Source organism: Pleurodeles waltl, chromosome 3_1, assembly GCF_031143425.1.
Source record: "Pleurodeles waltl isolate 20211129_DDA chromosome 3_1, aPleWal1.hap1.20221129, whole genome shotgun sequence".
Taxonomy (NCBI): Eukaryota; Metazoa; Chordata; class Amphibia; order Caudata; family Salamandridae; genus Pleurodeles; species Pleurodeles waltl.
In genome coordinates this window covers 792,289,502-792,313,654 of record NC_090440.1, presented here as the reverse complement: position 1 = coordinate 792,313,654, position 24,153 = coordinate 792,289,502, and the positions used below count along the sequence as shown (strand labels likewise).

At 47.7% G+C, this 24,153-nt stretch overlaps 1 protein-coding gene across 1 annotated transcript in view; it reads right to left on the bottom strand.

Moving 5' to 3' along the window:
- The window catches only part of TMEM41B (transmembrane protein 41B), an 85,838-nt gene extending 81,765 nt beyond the window's left edge, over window positions 1-4,073 (bottom strand). The window contains exon 1 of the mRNA XM_069223635.1: window positions 3,847-4,073. Coding sequence (XP_069079736.1) covers window positions 3,847-3,922 — 76 coding nt within the window. The 5' untranslated portion in view covers window positions 3,923-4,073. The remainder of the gene's footprint in view (window positions 1-3,846) is intronic.
- Window positions 4,074-24,153: the final 20,080 nt, after the last annotated feature.

Below are 24,153 nucleotides of genomic sequence, written 5' to 3'. Positions count from 1 at the left end.
TTTCACATTATTCTAAAACCCTTAGAACATTCCTACCATTTCAAGATGAACTGCCTTGTTACCTTTCTTAGAAAAAAAGAACAGTCTAACAAAATGTGCAAGAGCACAGATAATTACAACAGATTAATCTAATGGGGGAAAGTGGTTAACAAAAGAAAAGGTCAAATACACAAAAGGCTTATTTATTGTTAGCATTCCTACCATTACCTTTTGTGTGCCTGATGTGCCACCTTAAGTGGCAAGGTTATGCCTATACGTGGGTCCTGTGCTCTCTGTCCCACTGGAAGTTACGCCTAACTGAGGAGCCCAATCAGGCTTTATATTAACAGAGCTTGCGTTCCGGTTCAGGGGAGGACCTAGCTTTGCAGTTTGGGTTGCACTGTTCCTATCGGAGCAGGGTCAAGACTGATTTTATATAACTGAATCCAAATTGAGGTGGCATGGTGGGCAAAAGAATGATTAGTTGGAATGCTACCCCAAGTGATTGCCTGTGGTTAGACGTATTGCAAGCACTCTTCCAATCACCTTTTGGGTGTTTGATGCATTGCCCAGAGCGCCAAGTGTATGCCTTGACTTGAGTCCTGTTCTCACTGTGCCCTTGGAATCAAGCTACAACTGAATGATGAGGTACAATCAGGGCAAAACCGGTCTTGGGTTGCTTGTGTTTTGGTTCAAATAGGACCTGGCCTGGCAGTTCGGGCTGGACTGTTCCTGCTGGAGGATCAAGGCTGATTTGCATATGGCTGGTTCAAAACTAAGGTGACATGGTGGGCAAAAGAATGATGGGTTGGCACGCTACCCCTGTCAGTGGTCAGGCTTATTTCAAGCATTCCTCCCCTAACTTTTTATGTGCTTGGTTTAACAAAAGAGAAGGACTTCAATAAAACCATAGTATCAACAACTACAAATGTAGTCTGTATGTGTGCACTGTTTTACAATAGGAGGGTGCCACTAATCTGCTTTATAATATTTCTCCTCAAAAGAATAGAGAGCTCAGTAAGCTGCACAGGGAATGGGGGTGATGAAAGTCTGGGTAAAAAGGTGGTTTATGTTGAGTTCTTCATGACAAATGGGATGCTTTTTAAGAAAACGTTTGTTGGTTGTGATGGAGGTTTCACCTTGAGTGGAGAGAAAATTCAAAGCAGTGATGTTAGAAGGAAGAAAAGTCAGAATGTAGTGGAGACACTTGCCGACAAGTTGGTGTAGCAGGCATGGTTAAGGCAATTCACAAATATGAACACCAAATGAGAAGGCTCTGGACATAGAGCTCTGCTGTGCACCATAAGCCAAATAGCCTGGTACTAGAAGGTAGATATGAGGCAGAATGAGGAGAATTTAAAAGCATACATTTTGACGAAATAAGGTCACTACCCGGGGTCTGAAGAGAGAGGTTCAAGAAAAAGCTACTATAGTTGTCTAGTTTGTCGATGAAGAACATCTCACAACAGTTTTCACAGCATTTAGGGTGAGATGGAGCAGATTTAAGTCTGTTGAGCAGGGATATCAAGGCTGCTTTAGTAGGAAGTGTCACATTTAATCAAATTCATCCCTAATATTACAGGCTTATGGAATGATGGCAATGGATTGTGGTGTATCGGATGACAGGTAATAGGATGCTCTTTTTTCAACAGTCTAAGGAAGGGTGGGTGGGTGTGTGTGTGTGTGTGTGTGTGTGTGTGTGTGTGTAAGTGGAACAAAAACGGTTAGGTACAAATATGCAAACAATCAGGGCTTTAAGTGAGCCAGGTCCTTCCAGTGCTCAGCACTAGCAGTTATAAAATATATATATATATATATATATATATATATATATATAAATAAATAAATAAATAAATAAAATAGGTGTTGAGACGGGTCCCTATTGGGCTCCCCAATTTTACCCTCAACCTCAGGGTGAAAAATAATCATAACTCTGCAACACTACCATTCTTCACTGCCTTTGATGTAACTTCAAATAAACTTGGTATAGTTATTTTACAGTCTCATCATTTCAGAGCTGAAGCATTTTCAATTTTATATACAAACGCCATAGTTGTTGCTTATTTATCTTATGTAGATAACAACCATTGACGAAGCCAATAGCCCTGGCTCATTGTAGGTGTAATGTTACTTCTATTAAATATCTGAATGCAACAATAGAAGCAGCAAAATACCAGTCGAGCTCACTATGCTAAACACAGATTTTTAGCTTAGGTGTTTTAGGCCACACCCTTAATTACATCGGCCACAGACCTTTGAGAGACAACCCCAAAAGTATTTTCATCCCACTTAAAGCCCTGCACAAAATGGTGTCTGGGAACCTAAATGAGATGATATGCCAAGCAAGGTGGTAAAGAGGGAGGAAAGGGCACAATTATATTGCTCAAGACAACCAGGGAGTGGCATAATCAAGAGAAACCTTTGTCAGAGATCAAACCAGGCTCCCAGGAAGAGAAGTGATGCATGTAGTAATCACTGCAGTCTTATTTTGATGTAGGTTCTTTATTTAGCAGCCCCAGACAACATTGTACAGGCAGAGGATCCTTCACCACCAGCTTCCTCCACTCCAACCGCCACCCATAGAATTCCCCACACCAAAGGTTCTAATGCTACATCATAGCACAAGACTGTGCTAATCTATCAATATACATAAGTGTAAAGAATTACATACATTACCTACGTTACAACAATGCACAGTCAATTACTGCGTCATCGCAGTTGCCATGACGCTAGAATTATAGAACCTTGAAGGATCGGGGATTCGGGGAGAGAGAGACAGTGAGCGGTGGGCAGAGACGGACGGAGTATGCCTGTTCCTGATACTTGTATGAAACGTAATAAAGGATTGAAGTACAGCATGGTGTCCAGCTGCAACTCATTCAGTGATCAGCACGCACAATAAGCCTCTGGTCAGCATCTTGGAGAGACAGATTATAAAATATAGTAGAGGTAGGAGAATCCCTGAGGGCAAAGCCAAAACACAATCTAGGCACTTTTATGTGCCTTGTCACACAGTAACCTTTCTCGAACATTTTTAATTAGCACCAAGACAGAGGGGTGGGGTTTCAAACTGGCTAAAAAAATGAAGACAGTGTGGGGTGCTATGAAAGTGTTCAGAAAGGAAAAGTTTGCTAGTGATTTTTCAAACTGAGAGTGAGAGGTAGTTGATATATCCATTCAAGAAAGAAGCTAAAAGGTGTGTAAAATTGACAACATCTGTCTTCAGTACTACTTCTTTTACTGCTGCAGTAAAAGAAAAAGGGAGAGGAGATTGGTCGAAGAAGTTGGATTAAGTAGTGAAGCCTGAAAGGCCTGAGCAAACAGTTTTGCCAATCTGTGACCCCAGGGGTCATCTTGAGCAACAAATGGATCATCTGACTGGAGAAAGGGGACTGATTTGAAGAGGGGTCACAAAGAAACAGCCTAGGTCAAGATAGTAATGGAACTATAGGGTCGGCGGGGAGAACAACAGTATTTTTGTATTTCAGAGGGCTTAGGGTAGTACGTGAAATTAAAAAAAATTGAATACTTGGCAAGAGTGTCAAAGGTGGGGAGTTTGGGAGAGAGGAAGCGAGGGAGAGTGAAAGTGTGTTCTCCATGCCTGGCGAAAGTACACAGCGTGCATTTGCGTTTTGGAGACATGACAGGAAGATGGGGATCGGGGACTTTAATACGGTCGAAGAGGGGTTACATAGTGTCCGCATAGCTTTTCTCTGAGGATGGTATGAGAGCGGCACCCGTCCTCACTGTTTCCCCGCACTGGTCGGGAATGTGTAATTGTATAGGTGTTTTTATGTGAAAGAAGTGCCGACCCCTCCCCTGCCTCCCACATCAGATCTGTCAAATCACCCAACCGGTTTAAGTCACCTTTAATCAAGTCCTCGGAGTCTTCATGACGCGTCTCCTGTCTCCGGTTCACTTCCTGTACTTTAGTTCCAGCCATCTCCTCCTCGCTGCTCCGGGATCGCCGTAGTCCAAGGACAGCTCAAGAGGATCGGAGTGTGGCCACTAAGTGTAAAGCCGGTGCTGTCAGGCACTTCCGGCCTCACTTCCTACTCCCTCCCGACCTCCTCCCTCTCCTGCTGACTCCAACCCTTCCATCGTACGACTAGACCCGCATCGCCCATGCGCGCGGCACGCGCCGCAGACCTGACGTGACGTCACAGAGAAGGAAGCACGAGAGCAGCAAGAGGCCAATCCAGATTCTTGTGCGTCAGCCATCTCGGATTGGAGAAAGGCTCGGGAGTGATTGAATAGTTTGTCACACGTATCCTAAAAAGTTTGATTCGTGGAAGTATGCGGCTGTACCTAAGGTACAAAAAGGTTGTGTCGTACAGGGATAAAAAGCCTTTGATTTTTCGTACACGTGAAAGACTCCCTTTTCTTTCATTTGGATTACTTGCCTTTCGCAATAGTTCTATTTTCTTGTTACCAAAAAGGTGGTATGAGAGTAGAGTAACTTTGCGAACCGCCTAAGCCACCTTGGCTGTCATTTTGGCATTGCTTTTGTTTATAGCGTGAACGTGGACCAGTGGCAAGAACAATACTTCCACATCCATCGTCTTTGTCCCAGTCATTACACCGTGAGATGGGACGGGGGTGATTTAGGTATCCAGTCCCTCCGACCGTTTCGGGCGAGTGGCGCTGCCCTAGACACATGCAGTCATCGGTGGCCTTTGAGTGGGTGAGGCTAAAGAAGGGTTTGTTATTGAAAATATAGAAAGAGTGGGCCCATTTTTGCTAAAGCAAGAGTTGGGAGGAAAATGTGCAGAATCATATATGCTCAGAGAGGAATACAGGCCCCGAGTGCTCATGGCATCCAAGTAAAAGGCCAGTGCAGGAGACAGAGATGAGAGACAAAGGCATAGTTAGCCACAAACCACCTACACGTAGAAAGGCCTGGAAGCTTGAATCATAACTCGATAATATAGTTACAGGAAAGGCACGCATTTCAAATCCACGTTAATGAGGAAAGGGAGTTTCTGGACAGGAATGTAAAAGCTTTGATGCTAGAAGGTCAGCAGCTGTGTGAGGGAGGCCAGACAGTCGGGGAGGGCTCCAAGCCTGGAGTTAGGAAAGGTGGAGCTACAGACAGCCTTAGAACGTGAGATAAAAGGTATTGCTGTTTGTCACTAAATGTGCACGTGATAGATATGTAACCTTCGCTTTTCTGCAAATGTGTAATTAGACGCTGTAAGGAAATGCCTCCTTGGCATGGTTGCCCCCTGACTTTTTGCCTTTGCTGATGCTATGTTTACAATTGAAAGTGTGCTGAGGCCTGCTAACCAGGCCCCAGCACCAGTGTTCTTTCCCTAACCTGTACTTTTGTATCCACAATTGGCAGACCATGGCATCCAGATAAGTCCCTTGTAACTGGTACTTCTAGTACCAAGGGCCCTGATGCCAAGGAAGGTCTCTAAGGGCTGCAGCATGTCTTATGCCACCCTGGAGACCTCTCACTCAGCACAGACACACTGCTTGCCAGCTTGTGTGTGCTAGTGAGAACAAAACGAGTAAGTCGACATGGCACTCCCCTCAGGGTGCCATGCCAGCCTCTCACTGCCTATGCAAGTATAGGTCAGTCACCCCTCTAGCAGGCCTTACAGCCCTAAGGCAGGGTGCACTATACCATAGGTGAGGGTACCAGTGCATGAGCATGGTACCCCTACAGTGTCTAAACAAAACCTTAGACATTGTAAGTGCAGGGTAGCCATAAGAGTATATGGTCTGGGAGTTTGTCAAACACGAACTCCACAGCACCATAATGGCTACACTGAAAACTGGGAAGTTTGGTATCAAACTTCTCAGCACAATAAATGCACACTGATGCCAGTGTACATTTTATTGCAAAATACACCCCAGAGGGCACCTTAGAGGTGCCCCCTGAAACTTAACCGACTGTCTGTGTAGGCTGACTAGTTCCAGCTGCCTGCCACACTAGAGACATGTTGCTGGCCCCATGGGGAGAGTGCCTTTGTCACTCTGAGGCCAGTAACAAAGCCTGCACTGGGTGGAGATGCTAACACCTCCCCCAGGCAGGAGCTGTAACACCTGGCGGTGAGCCTCAAAGGCTCACCCCTTTGTCACAGCCCAGCAGGGCACTCCAGCTTAGTGGAGTTGCCCGTCCCCTCCGGCCACGGCCCCCACTTTTGGCGGCAAGGCTGGAGGGAACAAAGAAAGCAACGAGGAGGAGTCACTGGCCAGTCAGGACATCCCCTAAGGTTTCCTGAGCTGAGGTGACTCTAACTTTTAGAAATCCTCCATCTTGCAGATGGAGGATCCCCCCAATAGGGTTAGGATTGTGACCCCCTCCCCTTGGGAGGAGGCACAAAGAGGGTGTACCCACCCTCAGGGCTAGTAGCCATTGGCCACTAACCCCCCAGACCTAAACACGCCCTTAAATTTAGTATTTAAGGGCTACCCTGAACCCTAGAAAATTAGATTCCTGCAACAACAAGAAGAAGGACTGCCTAGCTGAAAACCCCTGCAGAGGAAGACCAGAAGACAACAACTGCCTTGGCTCCAGAAACTCACCGGCCTGTCTCCTGCCTTCAAAAGAACTCTGCTCCAGCGACGCCTTCCAAAGGGACCAGCGACCTCTGAATCCTCTGAGGACTGCCCTGCTTCGACGACGACAAGAAACTCCCGAGGACAGCGGACCTGCTCCAAAAAGACTGCAACTTTACCCAAAGGAGCAGCTTTAAAGAACCCTGCAATCTCCCCGCAAGAAGCGTGAGGCTTGCAACACTGCACCCGGCGACCCCGACTCGGCTGGTGGAGAACCAACACCTCAGGGAGGACCCCCGGACTACTCTACGACTGTGAGTACCAAAACCTGTCCCCCCTGAGCCCCCACAGCGCCGCCTGCAGAGGGAATCCCGAGGCTTCCCCTGACCGCGACTCTCTGAAACCTAAGTCCCGACGCCTGGAAAAGACCCTGAACCCGCAGCCCCCAGGACCTGAAGGACCGGACTTTCACTGCAGAAGTGACCCCCAGGAGTCCCTCTCCCTTGCCCAAGTGGAGGTTTCCCCGAGGAAGCCCCCCCTTGCCTGCCTGCAGCGCTGAAGAGATCCCTTGATCTCTCATTGACTTCCATTGCGAACCCGACACTTGTTCTAACACTGCACCCGGCCGCCCCCGCTGAGGGTGAAATTTCTGTGTGGGCTTGTGTCCCCCCCGGTGCCCTACAAAACCCCCCTGGTCTGCCCTCCGAAGACGCGGGTACTTACCTGCTGGCAGACTGGAACCGGGGCACCCCCTTCTCTCCATTGAAGCCTATGCGTTTTGGGCACCACTTTGAACTCTGCACCTGACCGGCCCTGAGCTGCTGGTGTGGTAACTTTGGGGTTGCTCTGAACCCCCAACGGTGGGCTACCTTGGACCAAGAACTGAACCCTGTAAGTGTCTGTCTTACCTGGTAAAACTAACAAAAACTTACCTCCCCCAGGAACTGTGAAAATTGCACTGTGTCCACTTTTAAAATAGCTATTTGTGAATAACTTGAAAAGTATACATGCAATTGAAATGATTCAAAGTTCCTAATGTACTTACTTGCAATACCTTTCAAACAAGATATTACATGTTAAATTTGAACCTGTGGTTCTTAAAATAAACTAAGAAAAGATATTTTTCTATAACAAAACCTATTGGCTGGATTTGTCTCTGAGTGTGTGTACCTCATTTATTGTCTATGTGTATGTACAACAAATGCTTAACACTACTCCTTGGATAAGCCTACTGCTCGACCACACTACCACAAAATAGAGCATTAGTATTATCTATTTTTACCACTATTTTACCTCTAAGGGGAACCCTTGGACTCTGTGCATGCTATTCCTTACTTGGAAATAGCACATACAGAGCCAACTTCCTACATTGGTGGATCAGCGGTGGGGTACAAGACTTTGCATTTGCTGGACTACTCAGCCAATACCTGATCACACAACAAATTCCAAAATTGTCATTAGAAATTGATTTTTGCAATTTGAAAAGTTTTCTAAATTCTTAAAAGTCCTGCTAGGGCCTTGTGTTAGTCCCTGTTAGAATTTCTTTTTAGAGTTTAAAAGTTTGTTAAAAGTTTGAATTAGATTCTAGAACCAGTTTTAGTTTCTTAAAAAGTATTCCAACTTTTAGAAGCATAATGTCTAGCACAGATGTGAATGTGGTGGAACTCAACACCACACCTTACCTCCATCTACAGATGAGAGAGCTAAGGTCACTCTGTAAACTAAAGAAAATAGCAATGGGCTCCAAACCTACCAAAGTACAGCTCCAGGAGCTTTTGGCAGAGTTTGAAAAGGCCAACCCCTCTGAGGATGGCAACACAGAGGATGAAGATAGTGACTTGGAGGAAAATTCCCCCCCTCCAGTCCTACTTAGGGAGAACAGGGCTTCTCAAGCCCTGACTCCACAAATAATAGTCAGAGATGCAGGTTCCCTCACAGGAGGGACCAACAACTCTGAAATCACTGAGGATAACTCCAGTGAAGAGGACATCCAGTTAGCCAGGATGGCCAAAAGATTGGCTTTGGAAAGATAGATCCTAGCCATAGAAAGGGAAAGACAAGAGATGGGCCTAGGACCCATCAATGGTGGCAGCAACATAAATAGGGTCAGAGATTCTCCTGACATGTTGAAAATCCCTAAAGGGATTGTAACTAAATATGAAGATGGTGATGACATCACCAAATGGTTCACAGCTTTTGAGAGGGCTTGTGTAACCAGAAAAGTGAACAGATCTCACTGGGGTGCTCTCCTTTGGGAAATGTTCACAGGAAAGTGTAGGGATAGACTCCTCACACTCTCTGGAAAAGATGCAGAATCTTATGACCTCATGAAGGGTACCCTGATTGAGGGCTTTGGATTCTCCACTGAGGAGTATAGGATTAGATTCAGGGGGGCTCAAAAATCCTCGAGCCAGACCTGGGTTGACTTTGTAGACTACTCAGTAAAAACACTAGATGGTTGGATTCAAGGCAGTGGTGTAAGTAATTATGATGTGCTGTACAATTTATTTGTGAAAGAACACCTGTGAAGTAATTGTTTCAATGATAAACTGCATCAGCATCTGGTAGACCTAGGACCAATTTCTCCCCAAGAATTGGGAAAGAAGGCGGACCATTGGGTCAAGACAAGGGTGTCCAAAACTTCCACAGGGGGTGACCAAAAGAAAGGGGTCACAAAACCTCCCCAGGGGAAAGGTGGTGAGACAGCCAAAAATAAAAATAGTAAAGAGTCTTCTACAGGCCCCCAAAAACCTGCACAGGAGGGTGGGCCCAGAGCCTCTTCACAAAACAATCCTGGGTACAAGGGTAAAAACTTTGATCCCAAAAAGGCCTGGTGTCGTAGCTGTAATCAGCCTGGACACCAAACTGGAGACAAGGCCTGTCCCAAGAAAGGTTCCACTCCAAACTCCAATCCAGGTAACACTGGAATGGCTAGTCTCCAAGTGGGATCAACAGTGTGCCCAGAGCAAATCAGGGTCCACACTGAAGCTACTCTAGTCTCTGAGGGTGGGGTGGATTTAGCCACACTAGCTGCCTGGCCGCCTAACATGCAAAAATACAGGCAGCAGCTCTTTATTAATGGGACAAGTGTAGAGGGCCTGAGGGATACAGGTGCCAGTGTCACCATGGTGACAGAGAAACTGGTTTCCCCTGGCCAATACCTGACTGGAAAAACCTATACAGTCACCAACGCTGACAATCAGACTAAAGCACATCCCATGGCAATGGTAACTTTAGAATGGGGAGGGGTCAATGGCCTGAAACAGGTGGTGGTCTCCTCAAACATCCCAGTAGACTGTCTGCTTGGAAATGACCTGGAGTCCTCAGCATGGGCTGAGGTAGAACTAAAAACCCATGCAGCCATGCTGGGTATCCCTGAACTGGTGTGTGTAAAAACAAGAGCACAATGCAAGGCACAGGGTGAAAAAGTAGAGCTGGAGTCTGGAAGAAAGGCCCAGCCTACCAAGAGAAAAGGAAAGTCAGTTGGGAAACCAACTGCAACACAGTCAGAAAAAGAGAACCTCTCTTCTCAGGAAGAAGTTCTGCCCTCTGAGGGAACTGAGCCTTTGGAGCTTGAACCTTATCAGGTTGAGCTCTTAGGCCCAGGGGGACCCTCAAGGGAGGAGCTGTGTAAGGGACAAGAAACCTGTCCCTCTCTTGAAGGCCTTAGGCAGCAAGCTGCTGAAGAGTCCAAGGGCAAGAAAAATGGAACACATAGGGTCTATTGGGAAGATGGACTCCTGTACACTGAGGCCAGAGACCCCAAACCTGGTGCCACTAGGAGAGTGGTAGTGCCTCAGTCGTTCAGAGAGTTTATTCTGACCTTAGCCCATGATATTCCCCTTGCTGGGCATTTGGGACAAACCAAGACGTGGGAGAGGTTAGTCAACCACTTCTACTGGCCCAATATGTCCCACAAGGTTAAGGAGTTTTGCCTCTCCTGCCCCACCTGTCAAGCCAGTGGTAAGACAGGTGGGCATCCAAAGGCCCCCCTCATTCCACTTCCAGTGGTGGGGGTCCCCTTTGAAAGAGTGGGTGTGGACATAGTTGGTCCACTACAACCTCCCACAGCCTCAGGAAATATGTATATCCTAGTAGTAGTGGATCATGCTACTAGGTATCCTGAAGCTATTCCCCTTAGGTCAACTACTGCCCCTGCAGTAGCCAAGGCCCTCATTGGTATCTTTACCAGAGTGGGTTTCCCTAAGGAGGTGGTGTCTGACAGAGGTACCAACTTCATGTCAGCATACCTAAAACACATGTGGAATGAGTGTGGGGTGACTTACAAATTCACTACACCATGCCATCCACAAACTAATGGCTTAGTTGAGAGATTCAACAAGACATTAAAAGGCATGATCATGGGGCTCCCAGAAAAGCTCAAAAGGAGATGGGATGTCCTCTTGCCATGTCTGCTTTTCGCTTACAGAGAGGTGCCACAGAAGGGAGTAGGATTCTCACCCTTTGAACTTCTGTTTGGTCACCCTGTAAGGGGACCACTGGCTCTTGTTAAAGAAGGCTGGGAGAGACCTCTTCATGAGCCTAAACAAGACATAGTGGACTATGTACTTGGCCTTCGCTCTAGAATGGCAGAGTACATGGAAAAGGCAAGCAAAAACCTTGAGGCCAGCCAACAGCTCCAGAAGTTTTGGTATGACCAAAAGGCTGCAATGGTTGAGTTCCAACCAGGGCAGAAAGTCTGGGTTCTGGAGCCTGTGGCTCCCAGGGCACTTCAGGACAAATGGAGTGGCCCTTACCCAGTGCTAGAAAGGAAGAGTCAGGTCACCTACCTGGTGGACCTGGGCACAAGCAGGAGCCCCAAGAGGGTGATCCATGTGAACCGCCTTAAGCTCTTCCATGACAGGGCTGATGTAAATCTGTTGATGGTAACAGATGAGGATCAGGAGGCAGAGAGTGAACCTCTCCCTGATCTTCTGTCATCAGACCCAAAAGATGGCTCAGTAGATGGAGTGATCTACTCAGACACCCTCTCTGGCCAACAGCAAGCTGATTGTAGGAGAGTCCTACAACAGTTTCCTGAACGCTACTCCCTAACCCCTGGTCAGACACACCTGTGTACCCATGATGTGGACACAGGAGACAGCAGGCCTGTCAAAAACAAAATCTTTAGACAGTCTGACCATGTTAAGGAAAGCATCAAGGTGGAAGTCCACAAGATGCTGGAATTGGGAGTAATTGAGCACTCTGACAGCCCCTGGGCTTGCCCAGTGGTCTTAGTCCCCAAACCTCACACCAAAGATGGAAAGAAAGAGATGAGGTTTTGTGTGGACTACAGAGGGCTCAACTCTGTCACCAAGACAGACGCCCATCCAATTCCTAGAGCTGATGAGCTCATAGACAAATTAGGTGCTACCAAATTCTTAAGTACCTTTGACTTGACAGCAGGGTACTGGCAAATAAAAATGCCACCTGGAGCAAAAGAGAAAACAGCATTCTCCACACCTGATGGGCATTATCAGTTTACTGTTATGCCCTTTGGTTTAAAGAATGCCCCTGCCACCTTCCAAAGGTTGGTGAATCAAGTCCTTGCTGGTTTGGAGTCCTTTAGCACAGCTTATCTTGATGATATTGCTGTCTTTAGCTCCACCTGGCAGGATCACCTGGTCCACCTGAAGAAGGTTTTGAAGGCTCTGCAATCTGCAGGCCTCTCTATCAAGGCATCCAAATGCCAGATAGGGCAGGGAACTGTGGTTTACTTGGGCCACCTTGTAGGTGGAGGCCAAGTTCAGCCACTCCAACCCAAGATCCAGACTATTCTGGACTGGGTAGCTCCAAAAACCCAGACTCAAGTCAGGGCATTCCTTGGCTTGACTGGGTATTACAGGAGGTTTGTGAAGGGATATGGATCCATTGTGACAGCCCTCACTGAACTCACCTCCAAGAAAATGCCCAAGAAAGTGAACTGGACTGTAGAATGCCAACAGGCCTTTGACACCCTGAAACAAGCAATGTGCTCAGCACCAGTTCTAAAAGCTCCAGATTATTCTAAGCAGTTCATTGTGCAGACAGATGCCTCTGAACATGGGATAGGGGCAGTTTTGTCCCAAACAAATGATGATGGCCTTGACCAGCCTGTTGCTTTCATTAGCAGGAGGTTACTCCCCAGGGAGCAGCGTTGGAGTGCCATTGAGAGGGAGGCCTTTGCTGTGGTTTGGTCCCTGAAGAAGCTGAGACCATACCTCTTTGGGACTCACTTCCTAGTTCAAACTGACCACAGACCTCTCAAATGGCTGATGCAAATGAAAGGTGAAAATCCAAAACTGTTGAGGTGGTCCATCTCCCTCCAGGGAATGGACTTTATAGTGGAACACAGACCTGGGACTGCCCATGCCAATGCAGACGGCCTTTCCAGGTTCTTCCACTTAGAAAATGAAGACTCTCTTGGGAAAGGTTAGTCTCATCCTCTTTCGTTTGGGGGGGGGGGGGGTTGTGTAAGGAAATGCCTCCTTGGCATGGTTGCCCCCTGACTTTTTGCCTTTGCTGATGCTATGTTTACAATTGAAAGTGTGCTGAGGCCTGCTAACCAGGCCCCAGCACCAGTGTTCTTTCCCTAACCTGTACTTTTGTATCCACAATTGGCAGACCCTGGCATCCAGATAAGTCCCTTGTAACTGGTACTTCTAGTACCAAGGGCCCTGATGCCAAGGAAGGTCTCTAAGGGCTGCAGCATGTCTTATGCCACCCTGGAGACCTCTCACTCAGCACAGACACACTGCTTGCCAGCTTGTGTGTGCTAGTGAGAACAAAACGAGTAAGTCGACATGGCACTCCCCTCAGGGTGCCATGCCAGCCTCTCACTGCCTATGCAAGTATAGGTCAGTCACCCCTCTAGCAGGCCTTACAGCCCTAAGGCAGGGTGCACTATACCATAGGTGAGGGTACCAGTGCATGAGCATGGTACCCCTACAGTGTCTAAACAAAACCTTAGACATTGTAAGTGCAGGGTAGCCATAAGAGTATATGGTCTGGGAGTTTGTCAAACACGAACTCCACAGCACCATAATGGCTACACTGAAAACTGGGAAGTTTGGTATCAAACTTCTCAGCACAATAAATGCACACTGATGCCAGTGTACATTTTATTGCAAAATACACCCCAGAGGGCACCTTAGAGGTGCCCCCTGAAACTTAACCGACTGTCTGTGTAGGCTGACTAGTTCCAGCAGCCTGCCACACTAGAGACATGTTGCTGGCCCCATGGGGAGAGTGCCTTTGTCACTCTGAGGCCAGTAACAAAGCCTGCACTGGGTGGAGATGCTAACACCTCCCCCAGGCAGGAGCTGTAACACCTGGCGGTGAGCCTCAAAGGCTCACCCCTTTGTCACAGCCCAGCAGGGCACTCCAGCTTAGTGGAGTTGCCCGCCCCCTCCGGCCACGGCCCCCACTTTTGGCGGCAAGGCTGGAGGGAACAAAGAAAGCAACGAGGAGGAGTCACTGGCCAGTCAGGACAGCCCCTAAGGTGTCCTGAGCTGAGGTGACTCTAACTTTTAGAAATCCTCCATCTTGCAGATGGAGGATCCCCCCAATAGGGTTAGGATTGTGACCCCCTCCCCTTGGGAGGAGGCACAAAGAGGGTGTACCCACCCTCAGGGCTAGTAGCCATTGGCCACTAACCCCCCAGACCTAAACACGCCCTTAAATTTAGTATCTAAGGGCTACCCTGAACCCTAGAAAATTAGATTCCTGCAACAACAAGAAGAAGGACTGCCTAGCTGAAAACCCCTGCAGAGGAAGACCAGAAGACAACAACTGCCTTGGCTCCAGAAACTCACCGGCCTGTCTCCTGCCTTCCAAAGAACTCTGCTCCAGCGACGCCTTCCAAAGGGACCAGCGACCTCTGAATCCTCTGAGGACTGCCCTGCTTCGACGACGACAAGAAACTCCAGAGGACAGCGGACCTGCTCCAAAAAGACTGCAACTTTACCCAAAGGAGCAGCTTTAAAGAACCCTGCAATCTCCCCACAAGAAGCGTGAGACTTGCAACACTGCACCCGGCGACCCCGACTCGGCTGGTGGAGAACCAACACCTCAGGGAGGACCCCCGGACTACTCTACGACTGTGAGTACCAAAACCTGTCCCCCCTGAGCCCCCACAGCGCCGCCTGCAGAGGGAATCCCGAGGCTTCCCCTGACCGCGACTCTCTGAAACCTAAGTCCCGACGCCTGGAAAAGACCCTGCACCCGCAGCCCCCAGGACCTGAAGGACCGGACTTTCACTGCAGAAGTGACCCCCAGGAGTCCCTCTCCCTTGCCCAAGTGGAGGTTTCACCGAGGAAGCCCCCCCCTTGCCTGCCTGCAGCGCTGAAGAGATCCCTTGATCTCTCATTGACTTCCATTGCGAACCCGACACTTGTTCCAACACTGCACCCGGCCGCCCCCGCGCCGCTGAGGGTGAAATTTCTGTGTGGGCTTGTGTCCCCCCCGGTGCCCTACAAAACCCCCCTGGTCTGCCCTCCGAAGACGCGGGTACTTACCTGCTGGCAGACTGGAACCGGGGCACCCCCTTCTCTCCATTGAAGCCTATGCGTTTTGGGCACCACTTTGAACTCTGCACCTGACCGGCCCTGAGCTGCTGGTGTGGTAACTTTGGGGTTGCTCTGAACCCCCAACGGTGGGCTACCTTGGACCAAGAACTGAACCCTGTAAGTGTCTTACTTACCTGGTAAAACTAACAAAAACTTACCTCCCCCAGGAACTGTGAAAATTGCACTAAGTGTCCACTTTTAAAATAGCTATTTGTGAATAACTTGAAAAGTATACATGCAATTGAAATGATTCAAAGTTCCTAATGTACTTACCTGCAATACCTTTCAAACAAGATATTACATGTTAAATTTGAACCTGTGGTTCTTAAAATAAACTAAGAAAATATATTTTTCTATAACAAAACCTATTGGCTGGATTTGTCTCTGAGTGTGTGTACCTCATTTATTGTCTATGTGTATGTACAACAAATGCTTAACACTACTCCTTGGATAAGCCTACTGCTCGACCACACTACCACAAAATAGAGCATTAGTATTATCTATTTTTACCACTATTTTACCTCTAAGGGGAACCCTTGGACTCTGTGCATGCTATTCCTTACTTGGAAATAGCACATACAGAGCCAACTTCCTACAGACGCTTTCTCATGAGAAATGCGGCTTTATGCTGACGAACGCAGTGACACAATGTACCACATGAGCACTTAAATCAGAATGCATGACATGTGATAAGATGCATTCAAGGTAGCAAAAGTATATAAAAAGGGCTGCTTGAGTTGATGATTTGGAGGGCAGTTTCAGACTTAGAGCTGTGCTGTCCTCCCGGCCGTTATTCATAAATGCTCATATTACTTGCCAAACTGAATCCTGTCTTTCTTTATTCGTGACCTGCCAACAACATTTGGCGCAGCCAGCCAGGAGCCCTCCTTCTCTTCTCCGGACGCAGCTGAAGGAAAATCTGTCTGTACTGCTTGAATAGAACACTGCGCGCAACATAAACAGGTGAGATTACACCTGCCTATTCAACCAGGCAGTCGGGGATTCCAGATGTTGCAGTCCTAAAGGGGTAAAGAGAGGTCGGGCTTGTACCTTATTATTTTTAATTGCATGATTTTTTTTGGCAACTATAATATGACAAAATGCATGCATGATTTATGTGGGGTTTAAATGTTTTAATGCAATATTATGCTGTGTGGTAAAAAATAAATTGTGATTTCCCGGTTAGACCGGAAGACTAGCTAGGGGGTTAAAGCAATGTTTTGATGGTATGTTATTACTACACTGTGATTCCCTGGTCAGACCAGAAGACTAGCTGGTGTAATAGATAGTACTGCATTACCCAGGGGGGTAGCCCCTGTAGGAGGCTGGACTGGCTTGTAGTGAGTACCAAGGGGTACTTGCACCTTGCACCAGGCCCAGTTATCCCTTATTAGTGTATAGGGTGTCTAGCAGCTTAGGCTGATAGATAATGGTAGCTTAGCAGAGCAGCTTAGGCTGAACTAGGAGACGTGTGAAGCTACTACAGTACCACTTAGTGTCATATGCACAATATCATAAGAAAACACAATACACAGTTATACTAAAAATAAAGGTACTTTATTTTTATGACAATATGCCAAAGTATCTTAGAGTGTACCCTCAGTGAGAGGATAGGAAATATACACAAGATATATATATACACAATAGCAAAAATATGCAGTATAGTCTTAGAAAACAGTGCAAACAATGTATAGCTACAATAGGATGCAATGGGGAAACATAGGGATAGGGGCAACACAAACCATATACTCCAAAAGTGGAATGCGAACCACGAATGGACCCCAAACCTATGTGACCTTGTAGAGGGTCGCTGGGACTATTAGAAAATAGTGAGAGTTAGAAAAATAACCCTCCCCAAGACCCTGAAAAGTGAGTGCAAAGTGCACTAAAGTTCCCCTAAGGACAAAGAAGTCGTGTTAGAGGAATAATGCAGGAAAGACACAAACCAACAATGCAACAACTGTGGATTTCCAATCTAGGGTACCTGTGGAACAAGGGGACCAAGTCCAAAAGTCACAAGCAAGTCGGAGATGGGCAAATGCCCAGGAAATGCCAGCTGCGGGTGCAAAGAAGCTTCTACTGGACAGAAGAAGCTGAGGTTTCTGCAGGAACGAAAAGGGCTAGAGACTTCCCCTTTGGTGGACGGATCCCTCTCGCCGTGGAGAGTCGTGCAGAAGTGTTTTCCCGCCGAAAGAACGCCAACAAGCCTTGCTAGCTGCAAATCGCGCGGTTAGCGTTTTTGGACGCTGCTGTGGCCCTGGAGGGACCAGGAGGTCGCAAATTGGACCAGGAGAGAGAGGGGACGTCGAGCAAGACAAGGAGCCCTCTCAGCAGCAGGTAGCACCCGGAGAAGTGCCAGAAACAGGCACTACGAGGATGCGTGAAACGGTGCTCACCCGAAGTCGCACAAAGGAGTCCCACGTCGCCGGAGACCAACTTAGAAAGTCGTGCAATGCAGGTTAGAGTGCCGTGGGCCCAGGCTTGGCTGTGCACAAAGGATTTCCGCCGGAAGTGCACAGGGGCCAGAGTAGCTGCAAAAGTCGCGGTTCCCAGCAATGCAGCCCAGCGAGGTGAGGCAAGGACTTACCTCCACCAAACTTGGACTGAAGAGTCACTGGACTGTGGGGGTCACTTGGACAGAGTCGCTGGATTCGAGGGACCTCGCTCGTCGTGCTGAGAGGAGACCCAAGGGACCGGTAATGCAGCTTTTTGGTGCCTGCGGTTGCAGGGGGAAGATTCCGTCGACCCACGGGAGATTTCTTCGGAGCTTCTGGTGCAGAGAGGAGGCAGACTACCCCCACAGCATGCACAAGCAGGAAAACAGTCGAGAAGGCGGCAGGATCAGCGTTACAGAGTTGCAGTAGTCGTCTTTGCTACTATGTTGCAGGTTTGCAGGCTTCCAGCGCAGTCAGCAGTCGATTCCTTGGCAGAAGGTGAAGAGAGAGATGCAGAGGAACTCGGATGAGCTCTTGCATTCGTTATCTAAAGTTTCCCCATAGACAGAGACCCTAAATAGCCAGAAAAGAGGGTTTGGCTACCTAGGAGAGAGGATAGGCTAGCAACACCTGAAGGAGCCTATCACAAGGAGTCTCTGACGTCACCTGGTGGCACTGGCCACTCAGAGCAGTCCAGTGTGCCAGCAGCACCTCTGATTCCAAGATGGCAGAGGTCTGGAGCACACTGGAGGAGCTCTGGACACCTCCCAGGGGAGGTGCAGGTCAGGGGAGTGGTCACTCCCCTTTCCTTTGTCCAGTTTCGCGCCAGAGCAGGGCTAAGGGGTCCCCTGAACCGGTGTAGACTGGCTTATGCAGAATTGGGCACCTCTGTGCCCAACACAGCATTTCCAGAGGCTGGGGGAGGCTACTCCTCCCCTGCCTTCACACCATTTTCCAAAGGGAGAGGGCGTCACACCCTCTCTCAGAGATAGTTCTTTGTTCTGCCATCCTGGGCCAGGCCTGGCTGGACCCCAGGAGGGCAGATGCCTGTCTGAGGGGTTGGCAGCAGCAGCAGCTGCAGTGAAACCCCAGGAAGGGCAGTTTGGCAGTACCAGGGTCTGTGCTACAGACCACTGGGATCACGGGATTGTGCCAACTATGCCAGGATGGCATAGAGGGGGCAATTCCATGATCATAGACATGTTACATGGCCATATTCGGAGTTACCATTGTGAAGCTACATATAGGTAGTGACCTATATGTAGTGCACGCGTGTAATGGTGTCCCCGCACTCACAAAGTTCAGGGAATTGGCTCTGAACAATGTGGGGGCACCTTGGCTAGTGCCAGGGTGCCCTCACACTAAGTAACTTTGCACCTAACCTTTACCAGGTAAAGGTTAGACATATAGGTGACTTATAAGTTACTTAAGTGCAGTGTAAAATGGCTGTGAAATAACGTGGACGTTATTTCACTCAGGATGCAGTGGCAGGCCTGTGTAAGAATTGTCAGAGCTCCCTATGGGTGGCAAAAGAAATGCTGCAGCCCATAGGGATCTCCTGGAACCCCAATACCCTGGGTACCTCAGTACCATATACTAGGGAATTATAAGGGTGTTCCAGTAAGCCAATGTAAATTGGTAAAATTGGTCACTAGCCTGTTAGTGACAATTTGTAAGAAATGAGAGAGCATAACCACTGAGGTTCTGATTAGCAGAGCCTCAGTGAGACAGTTAGGCACTACACAGGGAACACATACATATAGGCCACAAACCTATGAGCACTGGGGTCCTGACTAGCAGGGTCCCACTGACACATAACAAACATACTGAAAACATAGGGTTTTCACTATGAGCACTGGGCCCTGGCTAGAAGGATCCCAGTGAGACAGTGAAAACACCCTGACATACACTCACAAACAGGCCAAAAGTGGGGGTAACAAGGCTAGAAAGAGGCTACTTTCTCACACAACCCCCCCCCCCAAACGAAGGACAATAAGGCTAACCTTGGCCAGTTGAGACTTTATTGTCTAAGTGGTGATAAGTAGAGAGTAGCTCTGCAATAGACTGGTTACTCCTTTTATCATCCACTATATGGTTACTTCCCTGTGGGGATGTAAACCACCCTGTTTGAAGTTTTGTAGCTAAGCAACAATGTGAAGATGTATTTTCAGAGTTTCTATCAGTAAGTTTTAGTTTAGAGCAGTGGGAATTGTCCACTGAACCTATTTGTAATGATGGAAATGCCAGACAGGGATGCTGTCTCAGAAAAGCCATAGCTGGGCAAAAACTTTGTCCATATGGCTGGAAGAGAGAACAGGGATGCTGTTTCTCATGAGTTGGAGCAGTGCAGGGATGCTGTCCTTTGAGCTCCACACTAGGGCAGGGATGCTGTCCTAAGTGTTGTGAGGCAGTGCAGGGTTTCTGCACTAAAGTTTCTCTGGGAGGGTTGGAGGGATGCTCCATGTTAACTAAAATGGTGCTCTTTTTCTCACCAATGTTAGTTATCCCACAGAGAGGTACTTCTACCTCAGGGAGTCCAGCTTTGCCAGCTGATGATTCCCTTGGAACAGGTGCCACCCCAGGAGAGGTTTCTCCCACCACAGGAATGCTATCCTGAATGGTAGGGTGGTTAGGGGATACTGTGATACCCTTTTTACCTGTTGATGGAGAGGGATCCTGAGTTTTCAGGCCTTCTCTCCTTTGCTTTTTCATTTCAGTAGAAATGAGAGGGAACAATTCCTCTGGGATGCCCAGCATGGCTGCATGGGCATAAAACTCTACATCAGCCCAACCTGAGGCCTCTAGGTCATTACCTAAGAGACAATCTACAGGTAAGCTAGGTGATACCACCACCTGCTTAGGGCCAGTAACTCCACCCCAACTAAACTGAATTATAGCTAAGGGAAGAAACTTAGTGGAGTTATGGACATCAATAATCTTATACTGTTGTCCAATGATGTGTTGTTCAGGAGCCACTAGGTTTTCAGTCACCAAAGTGATACTGGCACCTGTGTCCCTGTAGGCCAAGGCCTCAACACCATTTATTGAAACTGTCTGCCTGTACTTATCCATTGTAAGGGGACAAGCAGCCAGTGTGGCAAGGCCAATGCCACTAGGTGTGACAGAAACTGCCATGGGACTGACTACCCCAGTTTCTATGATGGACCCATAAGTGAACCCAACTACACCCTTAACTTGACTGTTGCCAGCAGTCCCACCACTAGTACCACTACTGCTAGGGGCACTAGAGCTTGATGTATTAGTGGTGGTAGGCTCAGGGGTTTTACCTGGACAGGACTTATCCCCTGGCCTATGGCCTCTGTTTTTGCACACAAAGCACCAAGGCTTTTTAATGTGTGCAGGTTGAGAAGAAGAGGAAGAATTAGTTTTATCCCCACCCTCTGAAGAGTGTTTAAGATTTGAAGTGGGATCTTTGGTTTTACCCTTATCCCCATGCTTATCTTGAGATTTTTCACCATCTTTCTTCTTATTGCCATCTTTGTCACCTCCTGTATGAACTTTTCTGTTCACCCTTGTTCTGACCCATTTGTCTGCCTTCTTTCCCAATTCTTGGGGAGAGGTCAGATCAGAGTCTACCAGGTACTGGTGCAACAAATCAGACACACAATTATTAAGAATATGCTCTCTCAGGATCAAGTTATACAGGCTGTCATAATCAGTAACTTTACTGCCATGTAACCACCCCTCCAAGGCCTTCACTGAATGGTCAATGAAATCAACCCAGTCTTGTGAAGACTCCTTTTTGGTCTCTCTGAACTTTATCCTGTATTGTTCAGTGGTTAAGCCATAACCATCCAGGAGTGCATTCTTAAGAACTGTAAAATTATTGGCATCACTTTCTTTCACAGTAAGGAGCCTATCCCTACCTTTTCCACTAAATGATAGCCATAGGATAGCAGCCCACTGCCTTTGAGGGACATCCTGTACAACACAGGCCCTCTCAAGTGCAGCAAACCACTTGTTAATGTCATCCCCCTCCTTATAAGGGGGAACTATCTTGTGCAGATTCCTGGAATCATGCTCTTTTGCAGGATGACTATGGGGAATACTGCTGCTGCCACCATGGGTTTCTAAACCCAACTTCTGTCTTTCCTTCTCTAATTCTAAAGACTGTCTATCCAAATCCAGCTGTTGCTTCTTGAGCTTCAGTCTGGTTTGTTCCACTCTCAATCTATTGAGCTCCCTTTCTAACAATCTGTCATCAGGGTGGGTGGGAGGGACATGCCTTGAAACAGAAGTATGGTGAGAATGGACAGAAGGAGACCTGTCCCTTACAGAAGCCACCCTAACAGCTTGGCTAACAGAAACATCACTACCAGTATGGTGAGAATAAATGCTTTTGCTATCATGTGAGACAACACTATTTGTATGGTGAGGCTCTCCATCATTACCAACTATGCTAGACTGTCTAGTAATGGGCAGGCTAGGAAGTTTCTTTCCTGAATCTTTTCCTGGGGGAGTCCCTGGATCAGATTGGGAACCATTTGCTACTTTTTCAACAGATGTGGCCCCTATGGCCTTATCTTGTTCTCTAAGCATGTTAAGCAATAATTCCAAATAAGGATTCTTCCCTACACTCAAACCTCTCTCTACACAGAGACTCCTTGCTCCTTTCCAGCTAAGGTGGTCATATGCAAGTTTGGACAGATCAACATTTTGGCCTGTGCCAGACATTTTTAGAGAGAGTTAAAGTGATAGTAAAAGATAAAAAGTTTGTCAGAGCTTTTAGAAAGACAGAGAAAAAAAACTTTTTAAACTTTTTAGAACTTTTTGGAAAGTTAGAAGTACTTTTCAGCACTTAGAAAAGAGTGAAAAGAGGAAATGCAAAACTTTTTGGCACTGACCTTGTTTTTTATATTTTTCTCTTATGAAAAGTACAATGACAAGAGTGGTAAGTAGTCTCAAAGCACTTATCCCGTCGCTGCACAACCAATGTAGGAGGCTGGACTGGCTTGTAGTGAGTACCAAGGGGTACTTGCACCTTGCACCAGGCCCAGTTATCCCTTATTAGTGTATAGGGTGTCTAGCAGCTTAGGCTGATAGATAATGGTAGCTTAGCAGAGCAGCTTAGGCTGAACTAGGAGACGTGTGAAGCTACTACAGTACCACTTAGTGTCATATGCACAATATCATAAGAAAACACAATACACAGTTATACTAAAAATAAAGGTACTTTATTTTTATGACAATATGCCAAAGTATCTTACAGTGTACCCTCAGTGATAGGATAGGAAATATACACAAGATATATATACACAATAGCAAAAATATGCAGTATAGTCTTAGAAAACAGTGCAAACAATGTATAGCTACAATAGGATGCAATGGGGAAACATAGGGATAGGGGCAACACAAACCATATACTCCAAAAGTGGAATGCGAACCACGAATGGACCCCAAACCTATGTGACCTTGTAGAGGGTCGCTGGGACTATTAGAAAATAGTGAGAGTTAGAAAAATAACCCTCCCCAAGACCATGAAAAGTGAGTGCAAAGTGCACTAAAGTTCCCCTAAGGACAAAGAAGTCGTGTTAGAGGAATAATGCAGGAAAGACACAAACCAACAATGCAACAACTGTGGATTTCCAATCTAGGGTACCTGTGGAACAAGGGGACCAAGTCCAAAAGTCACAAGCAAGTCGGAGATGGGCAAATGCGCAGGAAATGCCAGCTGCGGGTGCAAAGAAGCTTCTACTGGACAGAAGAAGCTGAGGTTTCTGCAGGAACGAAAAGGGCTAGAGACTTCCCCTTTGGTGGACGGATCCCTCTCGCCGTGGAGAGTCGTGCAGAAGTGTTTTCCCGCCGAAAGAACGCCAACAAGCCTTGCTAGCTGCAAATCGTGCGGTTAGCGTTTTTGGACGCTGCTGTGGCCCTGGAGGGACCAGGAGGTCGCAAATTGGACCAGGAGAGAGAGGGGACGTTGAGCAAGACAAGGAGCCCTCTCAGCAGCAGGTAGCACCCGGAGAAGTGCCAGAAACAGGCACTACGAGGATGCGTGAAACGGTGCTCACCCGAAGTCGCACAAAGGAGTCCCACGTCTCCGGAGACCAACTTAGAAAGTCGTGCAATGCAGGTTAGAGTGCCGTGGACCCAGGCTTGGCTGTGCACAAAGGATTTCCGCCGGAAGTGCACAGGGGCCGGAGTAGCTGCAAAAGTCGCGGTTCCCAGCAATGCAGCCCAGCGAGGTGAGGCAAGGACTTACCTCCACCAAACTTGGACTGAAGAGTCACTGGACTGTGGGGGTCACTTGGACAGAGTCGCTGGATTCGAGGGACCTCGCTCGTCGTGCTGAGAGGAGACCCAAGGGACCGGTAATGCAGCTTTTTGGTGCCTGCGGTTGCAGGGGGAAGATTCCGTCGACCCACGGGAGATTTCTTCGGAGCTTCTGGTGCAGAGAGGAGGCAGACTACCCCCACAGCATGCACAAGCAGGAAAACAGTCGAGAAGGCGGCAGGATCAGCGTTACAGAGTTGCAGTAGTCGTCTTTGCTACTATGTTGCAGGTTTGCAGGCTTCCAGCGCGGTCAGCAGTCGATTCCTTGGCAGAAGGTGAAGAGAGAGATGCAGAGGAACTCGGATGAGCTCTTGCATTCGTTATCTAAAGTTTCCCCAGAGACAGAGACCCTAAATAGCCAGAAAAGAGGGTTTGGCTACCTAGGAGAGAGG